A 26923-nucleotide genomic window follows, 5' to 3' on the forward strand; every position below is an offset into this window, starting at 1 on the left:
TGTCCTTTTCCTTACCTATCTTATAAGTCTTTATTTGTGAACTGTTAACTCCTGTAAATGTGCAGTCCACACTCTTCAGCATGGCATTCTTTAAAGATGGAACCAAATTTAATCTACCTAGACTGTATTTAAAGGCCTATCACCAGCCCTTTCCAGCCTCATCTCCCATTGTCTCTTTATCACCTCCATCTCCATTACCATATAAATCCTTTATTCCTTGCACATACTTGGTCTGTCCATGCCTTCTTGAATTAATTCACTTGAATTTCTCTAGCACCCTGTTTACTCTTCAAAAAAAAAAAAAAATCACAATAAAGAAAACCAATATTTGTTACATTTGGAACAAGCAGTAAAAATATTAAGAAAGAACATCTTGAGTCAAAACCTCTGTTAAAATTTTGGTTTTTTTCCCCCCTTTGTTTTCTTGTGTGATTATTGCACTTAAAAGTGATTGTGAAACTGAGTATGGTGGCATGCTACTGGGGAGGCTGAGGCAGGAGGATCTCTTGAACCCAGGAGTTCAAAGCCAGCCTGGTCAACTTAGCAAGACCTGTCTTTAAAAATAAAAGCTCCAACAAAAATGGTTGTGATTATATTACACACATACACACCCATACTATATGTAGATTCCTATTTTAAAAAATTCTTGTAGGGGGGCTGGGGATGTGGCTCAAGCGGTAGCGCGCTCGCCTGGCATGCGTGCGGCCCGGGTTCGATCCTCAGCACCACATACAAACAAAGATGTTGTGTCTGCCGAAAACTAAAATAAATAAATAAATAAATATTTAAAAAAAAATTATTATAGGACTGAGGTTTGGCTCAGTGGTAGAACACTTGCTTAGCATGCATGAGGCAGTGGGTTTTGAGCTTCAGCACCACATGAAGATAAGTAAAATAAAGATATTGTGTCCCTCTACAACAACAGAAACATATTTTAAAAAATTCCTTGTTAAGTTTTTTTTTAAACTCTTTTTTCTGACTGAAAAAGTAAAACTAAATTATAATAGAAGACTTGAAAAGTGTAAAAGTCGAAGAAGAATCTATCACAGTGATTTAATAGAATAACCATTGACATTGATTGAGTCAGATATGTGGTCAGAGTAGTCAGTGAGCTGAAAGTACACATTCCTCAAACCTGTCTTCTTTTGAAACCCACCAGAAAAGGTGCAGATTCAAGGCTTGTTTTCAATGACATCCTTTCCTTTGACAGCTTCTACTTTTGCTCAAGCACGAGCTGCTGAAATCAGTGCCATGTTAAAAGCTGTGACCCAGAAGTCTTCTAATTCGCTGGTTTTCCAGACTCTGCCACGACACATGAGACGAAGAGCCATGAGCCACAATGTCAAACGCCTCCCTAGACGGTTACAGGAGATGGCCCAGAAAGAGGTAAATATTTAGGTCAGTGCTTTAGGTTAATAGTTCCTGAAAGAACTCGAGATGTAGTAGCCTAAAATAATTTGTTAGGGCTGGGTTGTAGCTCAGTGGTAGAGCACTTGCCTCACATATATGAGGCACCACATAAAAATAAATAAATAAATAAAATAAAGGTATTGTGTCCATCTACAACTAAAAATACAATATAAAGAAAATAATTTATTAAAAGGAAAACCAGAATACATCATATTCATTATGGCATCCTTTTTTTACTTGCATATTTTTGGTTTAATTTTTTCCTAGCCTTCTCTACCTTCCTGGGCCAAATTAGAGGCAATTGGGTACTATAGATGCTTTTATAATGTAGCATTTGGAACCTGTCTTTTTAATTACTGTTAAAATTGTTGAGGTTTTCCTTCTAGATTTAAATTTTTTTTTTAAAAGGTACCATCATCTGTTTGCCATTTAATATTTCAGAGTTAAAAACTTAAACTTGTTTTTGTACTTGGAATTGAACCCAGAGGCACTTTACCATTGAGCTAACTCTCTAGCCTTTTTTTTTTTCCCTTAATATTTTTTTAGTTGTAGATGGACACAATACCTTTATTTATTTTTATGTGGGGCTGAGGATTGAACCCAGTGCCTAACACGTGTGAGGCAAGTACTTACCACTGAGCTACAGCCCCAGCCTTAGTGTCTAGCCTTTTTAAAATTTTTTGTTTCAAGACAGAGTCTCATTAACTTGTGTAGGGCCTCACTAAATTGCTGAGGCTGGTCTTGAACTTATGATCCTCCTGTCTTAGCCTCCCAAGTCTCTGGGATTATAGGCATGTGCCATTGCACCTAGCTTGAATTTGGTTTTAATTTTGGTACAAATCTGATTGTATTTTGGCTTCACCAGGATTCTGGATTTGAACATTGTTAAGATTGTTTAAGCTGCTCATGTCTTTACCAGTCAATTCGAGATATGTTTGTTTAGTGGTCTTTTATGTATTGGTGTTCTCCTGGTGCTGGGATTATAGTTCAACAAACTGAAGTTTTGAACTATAAGTTCTTATCCTTAATGGGATCACAAACTAATAGAGAATTGTTTTTCCTGGAAGTTTAGCTTGACTATAGAAGAGATTTAAGAGTAAAAACTAACCAGTAATTTTGTACTTTCTGAATTTAACGTAAGGTCTCTTTCCTAGTGATAGCACTTAGTGTTTGTCAGTAGCCTAACTGAATTAAATGAGTGGATTTTCCCCACTTGGTAGTTTCGGTCTTAAATTTTTGGTTTTAGTTACAATCATACAGGTTAAAACAACAACAACAAAATCAATGAGCTAGCATTTGATTTATTCTTTTTTCTCTCTATTAATAGCCATATTAAGCTTATGTTGCTATGTTGAACCTATTATAAGTACTTTTATCTTCATAGTCCACGAAGGTTGTACAATTAGTGAGCACTAGAGCTATGCCTGTCTCTAAAACTCTTATTCTTCCCATGGTGTCCATTCTCTACCTACTGAGTTATTAAGTTATTAAGCAAATGAATAGGGTCTGTAAAGTACTCTACAGCTTAATCTAAAGTTAGTTGTTTGAATTCCTAACATTTAATTTGGTTCTGAAGTGCTTACAAAGTAGGATTTGCCTCTCTTCTTGAACCTATAGGCAGAGAAAGCTGTACATCAGAAAAAAGAACATTCCAAAAATAAATGCCATAAGGCTCGAAGATGTCATATAAACCGAATACAAGAATTTAACCGTAGACAAAAGAAGAACATATGGTTGGAAACTCACATCTGGCATGCCAAACGGTTTCACATGGTCAAGAAGTGGGGCTACTGCCTTGGAGAGAGGCCGACAGTCAAGAGCCACAGAGCCTGCTATCGAGCCATGACAAACCTTTGTCTCCTCCAGGTATACTTTTCCAGTGGGGTTTCTTTCTATTTTTGTTTAGTCCCTTTATGATGATGAGTTTTTGTTCTGTTTTGTTTTTTGGTACCAGGGATTGAACCCAGGGGCACTTAACCATCAAGTTACATCCCCAGCCCTTTTTTATTATTATTTTTAAATTTTGATAAAGTGTCTTGCAAAGTGGCTTAGGGCCTCGCTAATTTGCTGAGGCTGGCTTTGAACTTGTGATCTCCTGCCTCAGCCTCCGGAGCCACTGGGATTATATAGTAATCATTAACAATGATTACTCAGGTGCTTTGCTGGGTGCTAGAGATAAATAGTCTTAGTAAATCTATAGTATAAGATAAGCCATACTGAGCCATAACCCCAACCCCTGGAGCAGATTTTTTTTAGCAGGGTGGTGAGTAGAGACAGAATCTTTGATTGAAGTTATCAAATATTTTCTAAACATTTGATCAGCTCTAAATAATAAAAGTGATAGCTAATAATAATAATAAATACTTTTGAGTGCTTAATATATGTCCAGCTCTGTTTTAAATTATTTACATGTGTATTTATTTAATTCTTACAACAACAAACAGCACAAGGGAGGTAGTTACCATTATTTCCATTTTACAGATGAGGAAACTTAAGGTACACAAAGGTAAGGTAATTTATTCCCAAGTAGACAATGAGTGGTAAAGTTGAACTTTGAGCCCAGGTTGTCAGACTTCAGTGTTCCACCATTATTCTGTGCTGTCACCCAGTTATACAAATTCTGATGAGATTCCTCTTGGCCACTGTTAACTGAGAGCAAGGGACTATTGGTAGGAAGATTTCTATGTGTTAGTGATGGCGTCAATTGGTCAGAATTTGCCAGAATCACAGCTGTAATTCACCTTTTAGGGTCAGTTGATGAGTGTATGGAAATTGCTAACGGTGTTATGGCAGAGGGATTGATGAGGGTCAAAACTGAAGATGGGATAAATTACTTGTAATGATGTATCTCTAGACTCAGTGTTATATAATCTTGAGGTCCTGCGTTAGCTAACCAGAGTAAGGAACCTTAGCTTAATTTTGCAGTTTATTGCTGTCTTGCTTATTCTAGTTTATTACCTTATATAGATTTGGGGGATGAAGAATTTTTACTTAGAAGTAGTAGTTTGAACCACCTTGAACTTGCTTAATATTATGGGATAAAACAGATTTGCTTACTAAAAAGTAGGACATAGTAACTTGCATTTTAAATGGAGATTCACTTTGATTTGGATTGGTTTAAGAATATTTGCTAATGGAATAGGAATGGCAGGTTTCAGTTTTTGACTTATTAGAAAACTAGCTTTGGTAATTTTTTCTGTCTCTTGGACCTCTAGAGGTTTTCTGATGTAGCTTTTGGCTTCTCGGCAGTTCTGCCCCATGTAAATTCTAAGGAATTTAATTGTGTTTCTCCCTTTGTGCAGGATTTATCCTACTATTGTTGTTTGGAGCTGAAGGGCAAAGAGGAAGAAATACTAAAGGCAGTTTCTCAAATGTGTAACTTAGACACAGGTAATCTTGTTTCAAATCTGGATCTCATTTTAGTCTTAGATACCTATTCATTTCATGAACTGAGTGTCTGCTGTAAGCATTTTAGAATTTAAACATATATAAAAAATGTGGGAGGTAGTTCTCGGTCCCAATAAGTATGTTAATTTAAGAAAAGTTGGGGTGGCATTTAAATTTTTTATAACATTGTTAAGTATAAAGTGAGTTATGATTCTGTGGAATAAACTTAGGAAACAACTTGAAACTCTTAATAATATTCATTTAATAAATATTTACTGAGAACTTAGGTACTAGGCTTTCATCTAAACCATGATCCAAACCAAAACTTTTTCCTTCCTGGATAGACAATAAGTAACAGTGGCTAGGCGGGGGTGATGCCGCAGTACCAACACTCAAAATCACTGTCCTTTGCTTGTGTTTATGTCAGGATTGACATTTGCAGCAGTTCACTGCTTGTCTGGAAAGCGCCAAGGGAGCCTCATGCTTTATCGAGCAAATAAGTATCCCAGAGAAATGCTTGGACCTGTTACATTTATTTGGAAGTCTGAGAGGACCCCTGGAGACAGTTCTAAAAGCAGGCAGTTGTGGATCTGGCTTCATCCAACTCTTAAGCAGGTATAATCCTTTAAATAATTTCCCCATCATTCTGTCATTACATTTTAAATTACCATTGGATGTCAATAGTACAGAAATTTAAATAATACACAAGTTTGACTGATAGTTTGGTGGTAGTATATAGTGGGGAAAGGTACATGCATTCTGGATAAAGCAAATTTATTTTTTATTAAAAAATTTTTTACTTCAAAACATTGAACTGACAAGTAAAGTGTAGATGTTCAAGGTATACAGAGCGATGTTTGATATGCTGTATAAAGATTACCACAATCAAATTAATTAAAATACCCATCATCACTCATGCTATACATTAGACCCCCAGCACTTGTCTATCTTAGAAAAGGCAAATCATGACCTCTCATGCAGTAAATCATAAGCAGAATTAGAGATGAAAACCAACCTTACTATGCTAAAGATATGAGATGCTGCATTTGGACTAATGTGTCCACCTGCTTGCATTGATTCTCAGAGACCTCACTGCTTGTGAGAGCCTATTTGATAATGAGAAACTATTTCCAGTAATTCTGATGATTTTTAACTCTTCTTTTAGCTTAGCTTCCCCCCCTTTTTTTTTTTTAGCATTCTCACCGCTTTTATATCATACACTGTAAACATTTCCCATTTTTTTTCCTTTAAACTTTAAAAAATTTTATGATAGTGGTTATGTTGTTTTCATAATATTTGACATTTCTTTTTTCTTGTTCAAAAAAGCAAAAAGATTTTTTGATGATGATAAATTTGCTTTGGTTTGTGAAGGGATGAAAATGTGAAAATTGTAAAGGGTAAAGAATAAACTAAACCAATAGAATTTGTATGCTATATTTAAAATTTCAAAATTTAAAGTAAATGTTTATATCCTTAGGATATCTTAGAGGAAATAAAAACAGTATGCCAGTGCATGGAACCCATCAAATCAAATATCTGTACTCCTAACCCACTTCTGAAACCATCCCAAGAAGAAAGTCAAATTGAACTGGCTGATGAGAAAATTGGCAAGAAGAGAAAAAGGAAAGATGATAGAGAAAATGCTAGATCAGTTAAAAAAGTTATTGGTGATGGAACTAGAGATCCATGTCAGCCATATTCTTGGATCTCTCCAACCACAGGTATTGTGATCAGGTATGAGTTGAATTCACTGTGAACCTCCTGAACTTTTTCAGTAAAGATTCACCCCATTTTTGCCAGTGGCACAGACTAGCATGATGGAAGTTTCCATTTCAAGATCTTTTCTCTCTTTCAGTGATTTGACCATGGAGATGAACAGATTCCGGCTGATCGGTCCCCTTTCTCACTGTATCCTAACTGAGGCCCTGAAAGTTGCTTCTATGCACACTGTAAGAGTAAATGTGACTGTTATGTTTTTCCTGGCAAATTTGTGAAATCTAATATATAGTCTCAAAACATCTTGGGCCGTGGCTTTTAAACATTCATTTCATTGGTTTTTTTTTTTGGATGGATTGAACCCAGGGACACTCTGCCACGGAGTACATCCCCAGCCTTTTTATTTTGAGAAAAGGTCTCATTAAGTTGCCCAGGATGACTTTGAACCAAGGGATTCTCTTATCTTAGCCTCTTAAGAGGCTACATAACAGGCATGTGCTACTGTGCCTGGATATTTCCCTACTTATTATCAAAGGTTTTTTTTTTTTTAATCTTTTATTTCTAAAAGACCAAATCTAATTGATATGATAGTAAACTGACTTCTTTTTTACATACTGACTGTTCTCCCAGCTGTCTTGTAGAAGGATCTTAAACTCTGCTCTATGGGTGGGTAATAGGGCATCTCTAAAAATCCCTGAAATTGTATGCCAGTTTTTAAGTGTTTGACTTGAGTGATGCATATTTCCTGGGGTCAGTTTCTCTGATTCTCAGAAAGTTTAATGTAATAACCTTTCTTTGGATAGAACTTTCTGTGGAAGGTTTGTGCTTTCCAGTATTATTGCCAGAGCCATATAAGGCTGTTGAACACAAGAATTGTGACTCGAGTGACTGAGGGACTGAATCTGTACTTTATTTAATTTTAATTAATAATTAATTTTAAGTGGCTTTTTTCGGCTCATGGCTGTAGTGTTGGACAGTATAGGTCTGGGGCATGGAAACTAGATTAGGAATTTATTCACTTCTTGTTGCTTCCTGATTAAAAGTTCTTCAGTAGCTTCTCATCATATTAAAGGTGAAATCCAAAGTTCTAAATGTGACCTGCATAATCTTGGGCTTTCTTGCTTCTATGGCCTCACCTGCCCTCAGCTTCTGCACTTGGGCCATGCTGGCTTTTCAGGTTCTAGAATGTGTCACTTCTCATCTCCTTCAAGGCCTTTGCACCTGTTTTTTTTTTTTTTTTTTTTTTTTTTTTTCCTGCCTGCTGAACATTCTGCCTCCATCACTCTGCTTGGATAAACCTTCCTCATTCTTCAAGAGTTAGTTGTCCCATTCAGTTTGTATCATTTCCCTTTGTAATCCTTTCCTGATTCCTCAAGTTAAATTATATCCCTTTTCTTTTCGTAGCATCTTGTGTATTTCCTTAGTTTATCTGCTCAGGTGTGTTTGTGTATGTATGTAACATCTGTTTTTCTATTAGAGTAAGCTTCGTGATAGCAAGGGCAGGCTGGTCCTGTTGTTAGTCTGTCCTAGGTGCTTAGCATAGTGCCCAGATGGAGAAGGTGCTCCATGGTAGCTAATAAGTTTTGGAGTGGAACTTTGAATCTAAAAAGTGTGGTTCTAGAGCCTGTACTCCAGACTGCTCAGCTTTGTTACCTGAGTTCTGTGAAGTGAATGGTGCCTGTCTTATAAGTGGCTTCTGTAGGATCTGTAGGAACATGTCCTCTTCAGTGAACCTCCAAATGAATCACAGACAGTGGTTCTCCTAGCATGCACCCATGAGACAGCATGCTGTTTGAAACCTTGCTCATTTCCTTGTTCTCTTTAGGAAAGTGAGGTGCTTGTGCATTTTATCAACATTTCTAAGAATACTGCTGTAGTAATATATCCTTTACTCGAAGATGACATCTACAGGTACAGATTTGGTTTTCATTTGGTGAGGAATGTGTTTTTCTTAAGTTGGAGGTAATGAAGGTGATGATAAGAGAAGAGGACAAGGCCTCTTGCTGGAATTTGCTCGAGAGAAACTGGGAGTGTAAAGTAGCTTAGGTAGGCAGTGTCTCTGAAAATCATGGCTATATTTTCTAGTATGTGAAATTCTGAGAGAAGTGTTAATACCATGACCATGCTCCTAATTAGAAGAGTACTTAGTCTGGTAGTAATTACTTTTTGAAAAACAGTGGCAACTTGCCTGCTACCCTTCATGAAATAGTCATTCCCACACACAGAAACAAAAGGGGCGGGGACTGATACCATAATCATAACAAAATTATTAAGTCTGATTCATTATGCATCTGGTGAAGAGAATCTGTTGTTTTTCAGGAGGAAGCAGACACAGAGGAGACGCCTCACCTTTGGTGGAGTGATACGTGTAAAAACCCTGATAATGTTTCCCTTCATCACAGACAAGAAGCTGTTTTTGAATTGTTGGGAGGTACATGGAGGAAATGCTGGGTTGTACCAGGAGGAAGGGAGGCACGGCATGTGGTTTAGGAGAGCATATTGCAGCTGGGTGTCTGATGAGTGGTCTTATTTATCTTGCTGCTGTTAGTGATGTAGCAAGAGAAGCAAGTAGAGAAGGTGCCTGAACTCAACAAACAGAGCACGGCAATCACCAAACAATAAGCCCATGAGATATTAGTATTCTAAATAACTGGCATTCTGATATTATAAATAAATGCATATGTCAGGTTGTGACCAAAAATCCTTAGTTACTGCTCATGTTTACTTGTGGTCATAGCTCTTACAGCTGAGAGAAGCCTATGTGTTCATGTTATAAAATAACCTTTTTTATGTTCGTTGAATTTTTTTTTTTTTTTTGCAAGAAACCCCTTTTTTTTAAAAAAAGGTTATTCTCTAAAATTATCAATGGGGGGGGATGGGAATACATGTTTTAAAAATAATTAGTCCAAAAAAAGTTTTGTTCGAAAATTTGAAAGATTTGAAAATACAAGCATATATGTTTGTATTGTGAATTACCCTCTATAAGCTTGCTTTTTTGCTTGTTTACTTTGTTTTTGTTTTGTTTAAAGGAATAACATCACCGGCAGAAATTCCGGCAGGTACTATTCTGGGATTGACAGTTGGGGATCCACGAATAAATTTGCCTCCAAAGCGATCCAGAGCTTTGTCCAATCCAGAAAAATGCCAAGGTAAAGTGCTTGCAATACCCCTGGTTTCCCTCATTTTGTTGAGCACAGTCCAGTCCTGTTAACAATTCTGTGTTAAAAAATCGGGGATCTTTACCTTCCTCTGCTATGAGGCAGTTATGATCAGAGGACATGGGAGTGTGTCTTTCAGCTGTAAACCATGGAGCTTGTGTTCATTTTAAATTTTTTTCTGAGTTCTCTATTTTTTAGTATCTAGTAAAACCTGTCTGCAAACTGAATTCTCTGAAATGCCTGGTGTTTCAGAATTTTAATTGTGAGGAAGGGATCTGCACCCGCAGCTGGTCTTGTGCTCAGTGGAAGCCTCTGTTTGACCATACAGATGATCCAGGTTCGAATCCTGGCAAGGCCATCCCAGGTGCTGAAGTATCAGATTTCTTGTATTGATTGGAGATGCCTGAAGAAGCTCATTGGCTGGGGGAGGGAGTAGGTGTATGAGTGGGGCTTGCTAAAATTGTAGTCTAATCTGGGATTTGCAGCAGTTGTGATAATGTCTTCTTGTATTTACTATCATTTAAACACCATTAATTGGAAGAATAATTAAAATTAGCTTGTGGATTTTGGGAGAAAAATGCAGATGTGTTCATAACAACTTCAGTGGTTTTTTTTTTTTTTAATCTTTTCACATGTAGTTAGATAGCTTACTAAGGGTAATAAACTCCCTGTCAGAACTTCACATAAAAGGTGGATAACATGAGAGTGGAGTTTAAAGATGCATAGGTAAGTTAGTTAATTATGGGGCCTAAGACTTTAATCAGTGAGTCACAGTGTCTTTGTTTTTTTAATACCAATGTGCTCTAGTGCAACAATAAAAACTGTTGCATCTACTGTGCTATTAAATGCTATCATAACCACCTGAGCTTTACTTTGTTTCTCTTGCTACTTCAGAATTCTTTTTTGGAATGAGGCAGTCCTACATTAAAACTTTCCTAAGGCTTTTATCTTAATATGAATTAGTTTCAGGAATATTAAAGTCTGCCTTGAGACACATGATTTAATTTCCACTATAAAAGCTAACCATCTAGTTAGTGGCATTCCATTAGAACCTGTATTAAGTACTATAATTCCTTTGAAGATATATGAACTACATAAAGAAGTAGACTTTTTAAAGGTTTAGTATTATATCAATATTATTAATAAGTGTATCATCTCATTTAGGAAAACAAGTCTAAACAAGGGGTAGAAGTATATTTTGGTGGGCTGGGTAAACTAAAAAAATCAATCCTTGTAGAGTCTTAATTTTAATTCTCTGATACAGTTTCAGTCTGTCTGTATATCTGCCTATTTTGACTTAGATCAAAAAGATCAGTTCTGGTGAAAATCAGTTCTGGTGTGACTTAAACCATAAAGAAGGTGTTGCCTGCTTTGAATAACAAATGATTTTCTTGTGTGTATTGTGTATTGTGTAAGTTAGAGAGCTTTTCAAGAGAAGGTACATGAAGAACCTGAGGTGAAGACATATATTCTCAGATGCTTTGAAAAAGTTTAATTGATCATTAGGTTCCTAAGGTCAGATTTAGTATTAAGAATGTGTTTTGCAAAGCTTTTCAATTTCATTAACACAGCATTTCACTGTATAAGTAATTGGCTTTCTGGGTGAGAATTAAAAATATAAATCTGGTAATGGGAGTGTAGCTTAGTGGTAGAGCATTGTCTAGTATGCACAAGACCCTGGGCTCAACACCCAACAACGTAGGGTGAAAAAAAACCACCAAAATCCCAAATCTGTACAATATTTTCTATTATCCTATTTGTTTCCCTAAGCATTCACTGATTTGCTTTGATAGATTATTTTAACTAGTCCCTGTCTGCCAGAGAAGAATTTGTAATAACATTGGTCAATGGGGACTAGAGTGTAGTTCAGTGGTAGTGCGCAGTGTGAGGCCCTGAGTTTAATCCTCATCACCCTCTTCTCTTCAAGAAAAAGGGGGGAGAAAAAATATTGAATTTACACTGTGCTTATGGGATTATTTTAATCCTTCTCTTTAAGCAGTCTTTGGCTATGTAACTTTGCTACCCATAGCACGGGAAGAGTCCAGAATGGTAGGTGGGAGGTCATTCCTTTACTTTTTACAGCTCTTGCAAGCACTTTTAGAGCCCGGAGCTGCAATTGACCTCCAGGAGTGCCCAGTTAATGCTCATTTTTGCCATAACTTCTCTGTTTCTGCTTTTGGGTTGAAAACACACCATGTCTTCAGCTGGGCAACTTAAACTTGAATACAAATTTATAAAGCAGACTGAATTTGAAGGCTGTAGCCTTTCTACCTGGTAACCTGTGGCAACCCTGATCTTTTTACTGTGTTCATAATTTTGCCTTTTCCAGAATGTCTTACAGATATTGCCTTTTCAAGTTTGTTCCTTTTTCTTGGTATAAATGTGCACCTAAGATTCTTTCCTGTCTGTTCATGACTTGGTAGCTTATTTCTTTTTTGGTACTGGATAGTATTCTATCATCTAGAATATTTGAAGATGAGGTAGTGCTTGCCTGTGCCTTTATACCTTAAGTATCAGCCATCTCTTTTGTCTGCAACTCAGTTCTGTCATTCAGATCCGTGTCAAAGCATTCTGGGTACACCAGGATTGTTGGGAAGGGATCTTGCCACTCCTAGATAGGATGTGAACCTTCACAGCACATAGAAGGTGCTGGAGACTGTTGTTTAGTGTCTGTGTGAGGAAGAGCAGCATATGGAAGCAGTTGTTGCTTATAAGCAATTTAGATCTCAAAGCTGTTCGTTAATTTAATTTTCTCCAACTTTGTTTTCCCCTGAAATCTCTCACATTGTGGCCTGGTCACTTCCAATTTATTTTTTTCCCAGCCATCAGACTCACACAGGTATGTGCTTTTGAGTGATGTTTTTGTGTTGGCATTTTAGAATCAGCCAAAAAATCATGATTTGTCTAACCGTTAATTTTTTTTAAAAATTCAATTCAACAGAATTAGTCTTAAAAGATTTTTCCCCCTAGTGATTACACGACTGCATGTAGGAAGTATCTTCTATCAATATAGGTGTTTGTCACTGAAACTCCCCCTTATCCAGTAGAGCACTTTCTGGAGTGGCATGCCTTGGGACAAAACCGTACATTTCACAGAAAATATGCTCATCTTAAGGGAATGGAGGAATATGGTTTTTCAAAAATAGCTTCATAAAAATAGGTTATGAGAGACTTGAGATAAAGGGCAGAAGAAGACATTTCTTAGAATTATCTTAAACATGGAATTCGGTGGTTAGAGCTAATTTAATGTTGCAATACTTGCTTCCTGTGCATGAAAATAATTATTAAAGAGCTTAGCAACCTTTGTGGCTTCATAAACTCTGAAACCAACTGTTAAGACTTGTCGAGTAAGTTCTGTAGTTAAATAAATGCCTATCAAGCCAGGTGTGGTAGCACACACCTGTAATCCCAGTGGCTTAGGGAACTGAGACAGGAGGATCACAAGTTCAAGGCCAGCCTTAGCAATTTAGTGAGACCCTGTCTCAAAATGAAAAATAAAAAGGGTTGGGTAGACTAAAAAATCAGTGGTAAAACATCTCTGAGTTCAATCCCCAGTACTCCCAAAATATATAAATAAAATAAAAGCCTATCACATATTTTTCTTGTCATAAAAGGTATATTGCTAGCATTTAGAGTGTGATTCATTGATTTAAGGATGTGGTTTGAAGGATATTTCTTTTCCCTCTTAGATAATGAGAAAGTTAGACAGCTGCTTCTGGAGGGTGTGCCTGTGGAGTGTACGCATAGCTTTATCTGGAACCAAGATATCTGTAAGAGTGTCACAGAGAATAAAATCTCGGATCAGGTAACTAATAGAGTAAGGATTACTGGTAAAATCATGAATGATGGCTGAAATTTATCATTCTAGAGACCATAAAAAGTGATTTTGTACCTTACAGAGGCTCACAGACTTTATTTTCAAACATTTTATGGATTCCTTGTTCATGATATATATTGTGATTTTTTTTTCTGTTCTTAGGAAAGAATGATCTCTAGAAAATGTATTTTTTCTCAAAGTGATAATCTTATGGTTTAAATACATTGTTCTTTAATCATTTTTGCCCCCTTAAATGTTGTCTGTCTCTAATTTCATGGTGAATGAGCTCTCACCAGAGCCAGGTGTTGTATTAGATGCTGAGATAGAGGACTATAATGTGGCTGAGGTATAGAGTACTGAGGAAGCCTCTGAAAAGGGTTCTGAACCCAGAGTAGAGAAATTGAGGCCTACCTCCAGGATGGTGGAGCTGGTATTTGCACTTACTCTCAAATAGGAGTCAGAATTAAATTAACCATACTTCTTGGTGGGTAGGGTTGAGGCTTTAGCAGAGAAAGGATTTCAGGAAATGAGAACAATTGTGTGCAATGACCCAGACCAAATGACCCATTCATGTATCTCCTAGCAGGTCAGGAGCTAGGAGTCAGTAGGGGGTTTGGGGATGAAACTGAAATGATAAATGGGGGTCAGAGCATAAAAGAGTTTGAGACATTTAAGATTTTGGACTGATGATGTAGGGCACCATTGAAGGTTTCAAGGCAGGGCATAACATGATGGGATTTCACTCTGGCAGCCATGTGATGGGTGGATTAGACAGGGGAAGGAATGGGGAGTGGCTAGGATTTGGTAGGAGGTCTCTGGTTTGGATGTCTGCAGAAGAGAGCCTTGAAATAATCCAGATGGGATGATGACATGATGGGAGTCTGAATTGTAGCAGTGTGGCTGGAGTAGAAGAGCTGGGGTTTTTAGTATACCTTCTAGAAAGTAAAATTGAGAAGACTTGGTTGGCTGGAAGATGGAAAATAGGAGAGGAGACTTGTAGATTAGCTTCTCACATTTTAGCTTGGATTTAGAATTTCAGTTGAAAGAGAGCTAGAGCCATGTACTACTTTCCCCAGGTTCTAGAAAAGTGCCTGTCACTGTATTTGCTCAGTAGATATTTGAAATAATGAAAGTATGTTGTTATCCACTCCTTAAATTCCACTAAACAAATCATTTATATAGCATCTTCTATTTTAAATCATTCAGGCCTGGTGAGAAATTTTCTCAGAAGCCAGGGTACTTTTCCAATTGTTGTTATTAATTGTACCTTCTTTTACTTTTTACTTCTTTTATTTGTTTGTCTTGAATTATTTTCTTCCACTTTAGGATTTGAACCGGATGAGAAGTGAATTGCTGGTGCCTGGGTCACAGCTTGTTTTAGGTCCCCATGAATCCAAGATACCTATCCTTTTGATTCAGCAGCCAGGAAAAGTGACTGGTGAAGAGCGACTGGGCTGGGGAAGTGGCTGGGATGTCCTACTCCCAAAGGGCTGGGGCATGGCTTTCTGGATTCCATTCGTAAGTTACTTTTTGATTCTGACTAACAGTTGCAACATTTAAAATACATCCCTAATAAATACTAAATGCCAGACTTTGGGTACAACTTAGAATCTGAGTGGTATATTTCTGCCCTTAGATCTATAATCTGGGATATGGATACTTCATGGAAACAGTCCTTGGAGCTAGATTCTCATTACTAAGACCTGTTGTAACATATCATAAGTTTTTGAAGCTTTTAAAGGTGGCTTGAGTTTTTTACTAATAGCAACAAAATGTTGTGTTTTTAACTTAAAGAAATCCATAATAGTTTAAAACCAAAAGACAACTTTCATGGATATATAGAATATACTTTTTTACTCTTATTTTTAAAAAATAATTATTTTTTAGTTTTAGGTGGACACAGTGTCTTTGTTGTACATTTATGTGGTGCTGAGGATCGAACTCAGTGCCTTGCGCATGCTAGGCAAACACTCTATCACTGAGCCACAACCCCAGCTCATAGTAGTCTTATTTTAAATTTTTTATTAAAATCTATTGTTTTTTTTCCTGGTTAGTATAAATATACTTCGATGCTAGAAATTGTAAAAGGCATATTAGAATGTTAGATTGATGTAGGTAATTAATTTTTAGCCATTAGTGCTTAGTGTAAGGGACATTCATTTAATGAAATCCAGGAGTGGGAATACTTTAAAGTAATTCCACTTAATTGTTTAATTATGAAATTCAAGCATAAAAAAAAGAAAAGATACCAATATAATGGATGCCTGCATCCCTCACCTGCCATCCAGCTGAAGAATAAAACATACAGATTCCCTGGAAGTACTCTGTGTCCTTTTCTCCAATCTCATTTCTCCTTCTCCTCCTGAAATAATCACCATTCTGGCATTGTGAATGTTTGTGTCCCACAGTAAAATAAGTACATGTGACATGTTTTTAAACTACATAACTCATTGTATTTATGCTTGTCTTTCTTGGTGTGTTCGCTTGATACTGAGCTTTTTCCACATTGGTTGAAGAAGTTCAGTTTCATCCATTTTTACTACTGTATGGCCATGGATTTTCAAAATTATCTCACCATGTGTTTATCTGTTTTCTTCTTGATGTACATTATGTTGTTTCCCATTTTCCCCCTACAAACAATTAAGCAATTTCACTTTAAGTTGGTTAAATTAAAAATAGCTCTTGATGTTTCTTTTAGATCTACCGAGGTGCAAGAGTTGGAGGGTTAAAAGAGGCGCTGATGCATTCTCAGTATAAAAGGTTACCTCACATCCCGGGTGACTTCCCAGACTGTCCTGCTGGGGCTCTGTTTGCTGAAGAGCAAGCCAAGAATCTTCTGGAAAAGTACAAAAGGTAAGACGCTGCCTTTTCTAGTCTGTAATGGTAAGGGGATGAGAAGTGCGGGTGCTCCTTGACGAGCAGTTGGGAGGAGGCTGCAGTAGCTCCTGATGTGTAATGTGGAGTCTTCACAGGCTTGCCTTGAGTTCTGGGTCAGCAGGAAGTAAGGAAGAAGATATTACTTATGTCACAAGTTTGTTTTATATGTAAATGGTTTTTACTGACCCATCTGGGTTACAACTTTCCTCCTGGTTATTTGCTGCCACCTTAACTGTGGACCTGGGTTTTAGACACTTGCCAATAGATTCTCATGCCATTCCCCCACTCCATGGAAGCTGTACTTTTTAAGAACTGTTTATAAAAGCAATACCTATTTATAATTTTTTTTTTTTTTTTTTTGGTACCAGTGATTGAACCCATGAGTGCTTAACCACTGAACTACATCCTCAGTCCTTTTTTAATATTATATTTAGAGACAGGGTCTCACTGAGTTGCTTAGGGCCTCACTAAATTGCTGAGGCTGGCTTTGAACTTGCAATCCTCCGCCTCCAACTCCAGAGCTGCTGGGATTACGGGCATGTGCTACTGTACCCAGTTTTATTTATAAAATTTTAAGAAAACTATTGAAATATGTAAAAAATTCTTTATAAATTGAAGTAGTCCTGCCATCTGGTGAAGTCAACACTCTTTATATTTAGTATCTATTTTTCTAAACTTTTTTCCTTTTGTGTCCTTCTTTGGAGATGAACAAATGAGGGCCTTTATTTCATTTATGTAGGGAAGTACATATGAACATTAGAAATCTGTATTCCCACTAATTGTAAGTTCCCAGCACAGAAGTATACTTGTGCACACACTCTCTCACACTCTCTTTCTCATTTTTTTTTTTTTTGTACTAGGGATTGAACTCAGGGGCACTCGACCACTGAGCCACATCCCCAGCCCTATTTTGTATTTTATTTAGAGACAGGGTCTCACTGAGTTGCTTAGCGCCTTGCTGTTGCTGAGGCTGGCTTTGAACTTGTGATCCTCCTGCCTTAGCTTCCAAAGTCACTGGGATTACAGGCATGTGCCACCATGCCCGCCTTCCCTCTCTCATTTCTTGTGGCATCTTCCATGTGTAGCTAGTGCTGATGCATGGTAGGCCTTAATAGCTTTCATTAAAAAAAAAATTATTTTTTGTCTGCTGAATGAGGGAATAATCAAATGTTGTAGTTCCTTGACTGATGGACAGGTAAATAACTGAGAGGACGAATGGTGATACATTCCTGGAAAGCTAGCTCACCAGCTCTTTGAGGGCAGTGGCCTCTTGCTGTATGTCCTGTGCCCTCCCATAAAACACAGTTGAGGTCCTCTATGTGTTTGTGAAATAATAATGATGATAATACTATTTTTCACTATATAGACTTTTTAGTGCATGTACATTTTCCATTGGTACAAATTTTTTAATAAAAGGATTATACTATATTATTTTGAAATCTGCCTTTTCCATTTAACAGCATATTGTGGATAGTTTCCCCATTTTAATAAATATGACTCTAAACCAAATGTTGGCAAACTTTTTTGATAGTGGGTCAGATGGTAAATATTTTTGGCTTTGAGGGCCCTTCGTCTCCATGACAATAAATGCTGCCATTTTGGCATGAAAGCAGCAGCCGTGGATGACATAAAAACAAATGAGCGTGGTTGTGTTCTAATCAGACTTTTTTTGTGGACACTTGAATTTGAATTTCATATAATCTTCATGCGTCGTAAAATATTACTTTTCCTTTTTGCAACCATTTAAAAACGTAACAACTGTTCTTAGCTCATGGGTTGTACAAAAAAAGATATGGGCCAGATTCAGCCTGTGAGTCACGTAGCTTGCTGGCTGTCACTCAGAGTACAGCTTGAGTGAGTCCCTAGGATTGCAGAGTGGATGTGCTGTATTTTACCAGTGGCCCTTTTGGTTATTTCCGATTTCTTGCTGGGTGCTTCCGTGAACATCTTTCTGTACATGTCTCTCTGGGGACTTACTCATCTCACACATGCTTATTTAGAGCCTGCTGTGGGTCTGGTACGATTCTTGACTACAGCAGGGATGAAGCAAAGTGCCTTTGTGGACTCATGATCATATAGAGACTCTGTTCTTGGTGGAATCACATGTTTCTGGGCTGGTGGGAGGATCCGGGAGAGGGCAGGGGGGCCCTGATAGGATTGGGCTCGGTTCTTCTATTTTCATAGTTGGAGGGTGGACTCTGCAGTCTGACTCCAGATCTAGGTTCCTTAGACTCTGTGGGGGAGATTAGGTGGCATGCGTTGGATTGTGACTGTCTTCTCAGTGAACAGAGAGTGAGGTGCAAGAAAGGGAGCGGGGCTGTCGGAGATTTAAGGAGAGAGGAATTGTAAACAGGTTTCTGAGAGAGTGGAAGATTGAATTGGCTGGAGAAATACAAGCGATTCAGAAGAAGGCTAAGAGAGCATCCACTTGAGTTTTGGGTTTGTTTAGTAAGACTCAGGACTACCATGTGTTCTTCCCCAGCTGTGTTCTCCCAGTTGGGTGCTGACTTGGGGACACTGGAGAGTCACTTAATGGGGATGGGCTTTGCAGGTGGAGAGGGTTGAGAGCCCATATAATGGAGGGACTGTCCTGTGAACCCTGGAGTCGAAGCCAACAGCAGGGATGAGGGTAAAGTGGTGAGCACTGAGGCAGTGGTAGCAAAGATGAATAGGAGGCTCCAGTGGTTGAAGGATGTGGAGGGGGGGTAAGTGGGCTGAAAGTAGAGGAGTGACGTGCATGAAATTGAGATTTTAAGGTGGAGCAGAGTCGGCAATGACCAAACCTGAGGGACGGCCAGGGGTGTGGGTGCTTGAGGGTGAGGTAAAGTAAAAGTAGTGAAGTACACAGGCCCCAGGGCACTGGAAGGATGATGACTATAGATGCTGAGGCCACTGGAAATGACATTAAATGTTTGGGGGCGGAGAGGAAGGTGGTGTGGCTGGTAAATGGGGCACCTGGGAAGTTGGTAGAGGACTTGACCAAGGAGAGCAAGCCTGTGGCTTGTCTGATGGCGTATGCTTCAGGGAAACTGGAATCAGGAAGAAAAGGAAGGAAAAAAGTGGCCTGGGCATATGAAGACCATCTGATATGGACCGTGGCAGTGAGAAGGAAACAGCCATTGTTGGAAAGGGGTTATAGGACAGCAAGAACAGACCTTGGGCTAAATGTCTATAAATGACATACCTGGTTTTAAAAAAAGTTGTCCACATTAAGGCTTTTGGTGTACCATACCCGTTGTTTCAGTACTGACTTTAGGATCTCACTTGTAGTGAGGGGAACGGCTCCTGTCACTTTCACCAGTGTGGGCTGTTGTCCTGTTAATATTGGCCAACTAAGGTGAGAAATGATATCTTAAATGTTTTGTTTTATTAACTAGTGAGGTTAGATATTTTTATGTTTTTCATTATTTCATGCTTCTTTTCTTATAAATTACTCATTTATTTATTTTGCTTCTTTTTCTCTTGGCATTTATCTATCCTTCCTTCTCTCCCTCCTTCCTTCCTTTCATCCCTCCCTCCCCTTCCCTTCCCTTCCTTTCTTCTCCCCCTCCTCCCACCTTTTCCCTGTGCTGAGGATTGAATCAGGGGCTTCACACATACTAGGTGTGTGCTCTCCCACTGAGCTACATTCCCAGCCCTTCTTTATTGATTTTTAAGTGTTTTTTTTCCTCCTTTCTCCTTTCTCATATACATTGCAAATATTATTCCCTGCTTTATCTGCTTTACAATTTTGAATTCGTGCATATATTAACACATTTTTTCTGATGTGGTTTTAGACTTTAGTGTTCTGCTTAGGAAGTCATTTCCAGTTGCAAGATGCCTATTTAAAGGACATTACAATGCAGTGGTTAATGCATCCATACAACCTAGGTTCATATCTTCACTTAACCACTAACAGCTCTGGGGTCTTAGTTTAGATAGGAACCTATCCCGTAGATAGCTGTGAGAATTGTATTAATGAGGGTAGTGCTAATTGTTAGAACAAACAAACCCCATATGTCAGGAGCTTAACACAAAGACACTTTATTTCTCACTCGTGGAGTAATCAAATGTGGTATTCTTGATCAGGGGATGGGGTTCCAGAGATCTGGGGATCTTCTATCCTTTGGTTTTACCTGGGCACTCAGGGTCTTTGCATACAGCTGGCTGGGGGAAGAGCATAGGGGAACATGGGCTAGGCCTAGAAATGATGAGCAGGTCACTTCCACTCACATTCTATTGGCCTGGTCCATTTGGCCACAAGGAAAGGGAAGATGTGCAATCTAGCAGTGTTCAGGAGGAAGATAAAATGCATTCAGTGAAAACCCTAGGCAGTGGCTGCACAAGGATTGAATAAGTTAAGATGAATGAAGCACTTGGAACAGTGTGGTAAGTGTTCAGTATTAGCTATTGTTATTGTTATCACTCCAGCCTTTATTGAATTTATATTAATTAAAGTAGGATGGTACTGCCAAACAGGAAGCCATTTCTGACTCAAACCCCACTCCCTATTTCCTGGAGTCTGTATTTTCTTTCTTTATCCAATATTGCTGTATACTGAAAGCAGAGAGAACAAGTCAAACATGAACCCTCTCTGTCTTATAACCTAGTGTCTGTTTACTTAAATATGAAATTTTGGAAGAAATGGCTTAAATACCTTTTTCATGGGATTAAGGAGTGTGTGTGTGTGTGTGTGTGTGTGTGTGTGTGTGTGTGTGTATGTGTAGTGTTAGGGCTCAAACCCAGGACCTCCTGCATGCTAGGCAAGCACTGTAACACTGAGCTACATCCCTAGCCAAGGACATATATATATATATTTTTTAAATCTACCCAAGGTTTTGGGATATAGCTCAGTTGGTAGAGTGCTTGCCTTGCATGCACAAGGCCCTGGGTTTAATCCCCAGCACCACACACACACACACAAATCTACCCAAAATGTGTGTATATTTCATATGGATTTATACAACTTAAAGGTTTGAAGAATTATCGTGTTCTGCTTAACCAAGTTGCAGCACTACATACACTATCATAGATGGGCTTCTTAATCCAGGAATTCAGAGAGGCAGCTGTTGTTATCTCTCTGGACTTGGAAAGATGTCTGGGTGGGGCCTCTCAGGAAGCCAATACACATTTAATTCAACCTTGAGAGTTTAGCTCAGTGGGCCCTATTAAGCCTACAGGATCATTTCCATGAGAGAATCAGAACACAGCACATAATAAGAAGTAAATGAGGGGAGGGTTGTATGGACCTGTCTCAGAATAGATCATCAGACAACCTAAGGATGCAGTCTTAAGAGTGCCCAGGCCAGTAGAGCCAACAGCAGGCCAATTCCCTACTTCTTGGTCAGGCCTGATTTTCATTATCTTGTAGTATTTTTCAAAGGCTTTTCCTCATTCACACATTGCTAGAAAGGTCATTTAGTGTGACTGTTGTGAAAAGAAGTTTGGAAGTATCTGTCAAATTTTGAAGTGCTTTTATTCTTTGCCTTAGTTCCATTGCTAGGAGCTTCTCCTATGGATATGCCTTGTGATGTGCATATTCCCAGTCATTCATTGCTGTAGTGTTTGTGGAAGCAAAAGTGTGAAAATAACCAAAAGTTATTTTCATAGAGGACTGTGTAAATAGATTAAGGTATATTCATATGGTAGAAAAGATACATAACCTTTTACAAAAGAATGAGGGAACTTGATGTATTGATATAAAAACAGTCTCCAAGATATTTTGTTAAGCAGAAAAAGTGAAGTTAACAAAAAGTACCATATCTAGTATGCTACCATTTGTATAAAGATAAGTGAAAAGAAATAAGTATATATGTATTTGCATGAACATAAACTGATAATGATGCTGTCTTCGTGGAGGGCAGTAGGGTCACTAGAGGTGAGGAGTGAGAAAGAAACTTCACTATAACCTTGAACTTAGAACCTTGTGAATATATAGGAACATCACTTCACAACTCCAGGGCACCATGTAATTGGAGCTCTCAGGAATGGTCCTCCCTGGGATTGTTCAGTAGCCACATGGGACTACTTTGTGGGTGCAATATCTATTAAATACCAAAGAAAACAAAAGAACTTGGCCAGTAGAGTTGGCTATTATTCTTTATCATACATTTAAAAATTTTTTTGTTATTATATATGGACACAATACTTTTATTTTATTTATTTATTTTTATGTGGTGTTGAGGATTGAACCCAGTGCCTCATACATGCCAGGCAAGCGCTATATCACTGAGACATGCCCCCAGCCCTATACATTTCTTGGAAAGCCATTTTTGTGTGATTGTTGTTTAAATAAAAATGTATTATGATGGTGATGATTATTTTAATTGCCTTGCCCACTTCTCAGTTGTTGAGAATCAGTTCTCTTTTCATTTTTTATTAGACGCCCTCCTGCCAAACGACCTAACTATGTTAAACTTGGCACACTGGCACCTTTCTGCTGTCCCTGGGAGCAGTTAACTCAGGACTGGGAGTCCAGAGTCCATGCCCAAGATGTGTCTTCTGTTGCTTCGTCTCCATGTGGTGAGGAGGGTGACCTAAAAAGACATTGGATGCCTCATGCTCCTGAAAAATCTCATCAGTCTGAAGTGGGCACATCTGTAAATGACCGTGGGGACCTAGAAGTCATGGACACAGAGTGTCAGGACCAGGGTGCTGGTGAGAACCATGTTGCTGCCACCAGTAGTCAACTCTGTGTTCTCAGGTGAGTGTGAGTGGCTTCTAGATGCATGTTGGATTGCTTATGTTCATGTTAAACAGGCTCCAGGGTGTGAAAGTTATCACTATTCCTTTATGCAAATCCCAGGTGAACTTATGGACTTTCTGGAAAGGAAAGCCAGTCCTTTGATGTTTCATAGAGGGCCCAGGAAGACACCTTAATTAGATACTTGATTGAGGCATGGTGCTAATTCATGACCTGATTGAAAAATGTTGTCATCCATAGTCCTAGACCTAGTCAGTTTTTCCTGTGACCTATTGCATTTAGTCTTTGCTCACAAAGAAGTGCCTTCATTGAATGACCCTAGGTAACAAGGCACTCTGTGCATAGAGTGGCTTTCTTTGCTTTATATCACTGATTAGCACTCTTCTAGCTCCTTTTGAATTATATGGTTTGTGGGAGTTAGCAGCCTGTTCAGGGAAACGTGGTCTTATAGCAGCTTCCACATGAAATGTGTTCTGCCCTTGGTGCTTCTGCAGACACCCTGTGCAGTATGCTCTGATTTTAAAAAGTGCTCACTTCTCTTGGCTCATACTTATTTTTCTGTGTAGTTAATTTCATGATTTTATAATCTTATTTCTTACTTTATATATACTGTCTCTTCAGGTCTTTCTTATCAAAATATCAGCTCCTCTTTATTCTCATCTTCTCACTGTGATTACACTTCTAGTATTTTCTATCCCACTCTCTTTTCTCAGCCTTCAACTTCTTAAACCTTTAATCCTTCAGTTTCAGAATATCAGGTACATAAAAAGAAAAATATTGTTACTGAAGAATCTTTGTGTGTGTGTGGTACTGGGGATTGAACCTGGGGCTTTGTGCATGCAAGGCAAGCACTCTACTAACTGAGCCATATCCCCCTGTTACCGAAGTATTTTAAGTTTTTTAAAAAAATTGTAGTTTGGATACTTTCCCATGTTGCAGTTTTAAAAATCAAATTAACTCTAGCAATGCCTAATCTTCTATTTGAAGATTTTATTCTTTGAACAAAATATCCTCAAATGTGTGTCTCTGACTTCTTGTAGGAATAGGAAATTACTGAAGCAATTGTCAGCCTGGTGTGGGCCCAGTTCTGAAAACAATCGGGTGGTCCGGTGGGCTGCCAGCAGAGGCCAGCAAGAATTGACCACAGAGGCCCGCCTGTCCATCTTGGACCAGTTTCCCAGGGCCCTGGTATGGGTCAGCCTGTCCCTGCTCAGGAAGGGCAGCCCTGAGCCACTCACCATGATCTGTGTCCCAACTGAGGAGGACTTCCTCCAACTCAGCCAGGATCAGCACTACTGTGGGCCCCAGGAAGCCAGACACAGTGATCCATTCAAGAGCATGATCCTGAAACAGAAAGAGAAGAAGAAAATGGAGAGGAGGCAGAACCGAGAGTTTGCTGCTTCCGAGGGCCTGGCAGTGGAGACCCCTGCTGCTGGGCAGGGAGCTCTGACTCTGGGGCTATGGCCAGGCCCCCTCCCAGGTGTGATCGCCCACTGTTCCAGAATCCTCCTAGGCTTTGTCACCCAGGGAGATTTTTCCATGGCCGTTGGCTGTGGAGAAGCTCTGGGGTTCGTGAGTCTGACAGGATTGCTGGACATGCTGCCCAGGCAGCCGGCAGCTGGAAGGGGCCTGGTGCTGCTGAGGCCTCCCGCCTCCCTGCAGTACCGATTTGCCAGGATTGCCATTGAGGTATGAGTGCCGGTTCACCGCCTAGCAGGGCATAGGTGATTTTATTTACAAAGTCCCACAGTTGGAATCTTGCTTTCCTTGTCTTCTGTTTCAAAATATCATGTGAAATTCCTTGAAAAGAAGAATTAAGAATATATATATTATGAAATGATGAAATACTTACATCGTTTCATCTCTCCCTGCCCTTGCTGTGTAATTGTCTGGTATGTGTGGCCAAAAGCTTTTTATTGTGATTTTTTTGTTTGCGTAATTCTTGCTGAAAAGCAGGGCACATTATTAAAGCTTTACTTTTTATTGTCCCTTTTTTGTTAGGAGCAAAGAGCTGTGAGGTCCGTTTGAGCTCATAGTCATGATAAGCAGCAGTAGCTGTTTAATAAAGAGGAAGAGACTATAAACATCTGGCTTCTGTACGTGAGATATCGGCCCTGTATGGGCCATGCTCAAACCTGTACTGTAATCAGTATGCTGAGTACCTTGTGCCATAAAGAATGAAATAACAGACAATTTATTGCTGCCTGTATATGATAAAAGTGTTGGGTTGGAATTTAAAGAGGTCTGTGACTTTATGAACTTGACCAACATGTGACCTTGATCACATATTGACCAACATGTGATCCTAGGAGTTAATTTTTTTAAGTAAAAAATTTTTATTTTTGTTTCTGTAAAGAATTTCTCAAAGCCATAAAGGAGAATTCTTAGAGCATGTTCTAAGAGAGAGAGAGAGAGAGGTTCCAAAAGTAGATAATAGTGTATAGTGTTTTTAAAAATCTTTTTGATCCTCAAATTCCTTTTCTAAGGAGCACTTTGTGGGATCAGTATCCTTAGGAACACGCTTTGGTCAGCGTGGCTATATGGTACAGTAGCTACCTCTGCAAAGTGATGACTGAAATGACCATCTGCTTTCAAAACGCCACCCATGCAGTCACATCGTCCACTGCAGGTCTTGAGCAGGGCATAAGAAATCTCTTATCCTGCCCCATGGCAGGCTCATGATTGCTTTTTTCACTTGGAGAAACCTGGTGGCTCATTAACCTTCATCTACTTCAGCCCCTTACTTCCTGCCATCCTTTTTCTAACAGAGCCTGAGTAATATGTTTTGAATTTACACATGCATTAGGCATCATTTCATGTAAATAAATGCATTGTGTTTTTGCAGTCTTTGGGGGTGATGAGTTGGGGACAACCTGGCAAGTAGTTTCCAACTACTGGACAACCTTCCAGTAGTTGGAAAGCCCTTGAACTAATGAATGGCTGATGTTTCTCCTCTCACCAAGCTTCTCAGTGTCTTTGTGTCCAACAACAAATGAGATCAAGGAAAATAGTGTATCTAAGTGCTGTCTGTAAACAGAATAAATTAAAATACCACCTGATGTTCAGTTGTGAATATTTTTTGGACCATTTCTCATTGCTTTCTAGGCTCTGAGCCACTTCATCAGTGGCTTAGCTTTCTTGATGACAGAAGTCTGAATGTGCCGTGTGTTGCCTAACCGCATTCTGTACAGCACCTTGGGCCTGCCACTCTGCCGTGGGTACAGGGGACAGGTCACATTTCAGTTACTCTGCTGTGTGGGTGGTAAGTCAAAGAGTCACAGGCTGAAAGGATAGTTGGTCTGTGGAAAAAGGTGTTTCATGACTAAATAAACTTGAGAAGAGTTGCAGATCCACAATGAATATCTGCTGTCAACATCCTGCATCTCTTCAGGAAAGGAATCTTTTTCTGACTTGTCTATAACACTCTTTTTTTTTTTTTTTTTGGGGGGGGGGTACTTTTTGTCCAGAAAACATTAGTTTTGCAGAATGTAATTTGAAAATCTAATAAAATCTGCACACATTCAGTAAAGAATTCATATCCCTGACCAAAAAACAAAGATTGTTGGGACTGGCTTTATTCTCTATAGCCACTGAATTGATTAACATGTTTATTTTCATCTTGTCAGGTGCCAGCTGCACTCTACTCGAGTCACATAGCCACAAAATACAACATGGCCCTGTTCTCATGTTAAGGGGACGGTGGTTTCAGAGTCCACTAAGTCAGAAAGTATCCTAATAAGAGTTTTGAGCTGAACACTCAGATCAGTTACATGCAGTTTTTTCTGGGTGATTAGTTTTTTTTTTCTTTTTGGTTTTACTTAAGTAATGTTATATCAATCATGCATATTCATCATAGAAAAACAGTGAAGATCACCA

At 38.8% G+C, this 26923-nt stretch overlaps 1 protein-coding gene across 3 annotated transcripts in view; it reads left to right on the forward strand.

Moving 5' to 3' along the window:
* Positions 1-25922, forward strand: part of POP1 (POP1 homolog, ribonuclease P/MRP subunit) — a 32808-nt gene extending 6886 nt beyond the window's left edge. For 2 of the 3 annotated variants that reach the window (XM_081265979.1, XM_081265980.1), the window contains exons 4-16: positions 1211-1386; positions 3028-3276; positions 4713-4800; positions 5225-5412; positions 6275-6531; positions 6653-6746; positions 8833-8944; positions 9543-9662; positions 13361-13476; positions 14815-15006; positions 16187-16341; positions 22727-23047; positions 24088-25922. In XM_081265979.1, the coding sequence (XP_081122105.1) occupies positions 1211-1386; positions 3028-3276; positions 4713-4800; positions 5225-5412; positions 6275-6531; positions 6653-6746; positions 8833-8944; positions 9543-9662; positions 13361-13476; positions 14815-15006; positions 16187-16341; positions 22727-23047; positions 24088-24742 (2723 nt within the window). In that variant the 3' untranslated portion in view covers positions 24743-25922. Of the gene's footprint in view, positions 1-1210; positions 1387-3027; positions 3277-4712; positions 4801-5224; positions 5413-6274; positions 6532-6652; positions 6747-8832; positions 8945-9542; positions 9668-9923; positions 10009-13360; positions 13477-14814; positions 15007-16186; positions 16342-22726; positions 23048-24087 lie in introns of all 3 variants that reach the window. The other variant, XM_081265981.1, reaches the window with a different exon arrangement.
* Positions 25923-26923: the final 1001 nt, after the last annotated feature.

The sequence above is a fragment of the Spermophilus citellus genome, assembly GCF_964194105.1.
Source record: "Spermophilus citellus genome assembly, chromosome: 14".
NCBI lineage: Eukaryota > Metazoa > Chordata > Mammalia > Rodentia > Sciuridae > Spermophilus > Spermophilus citellus.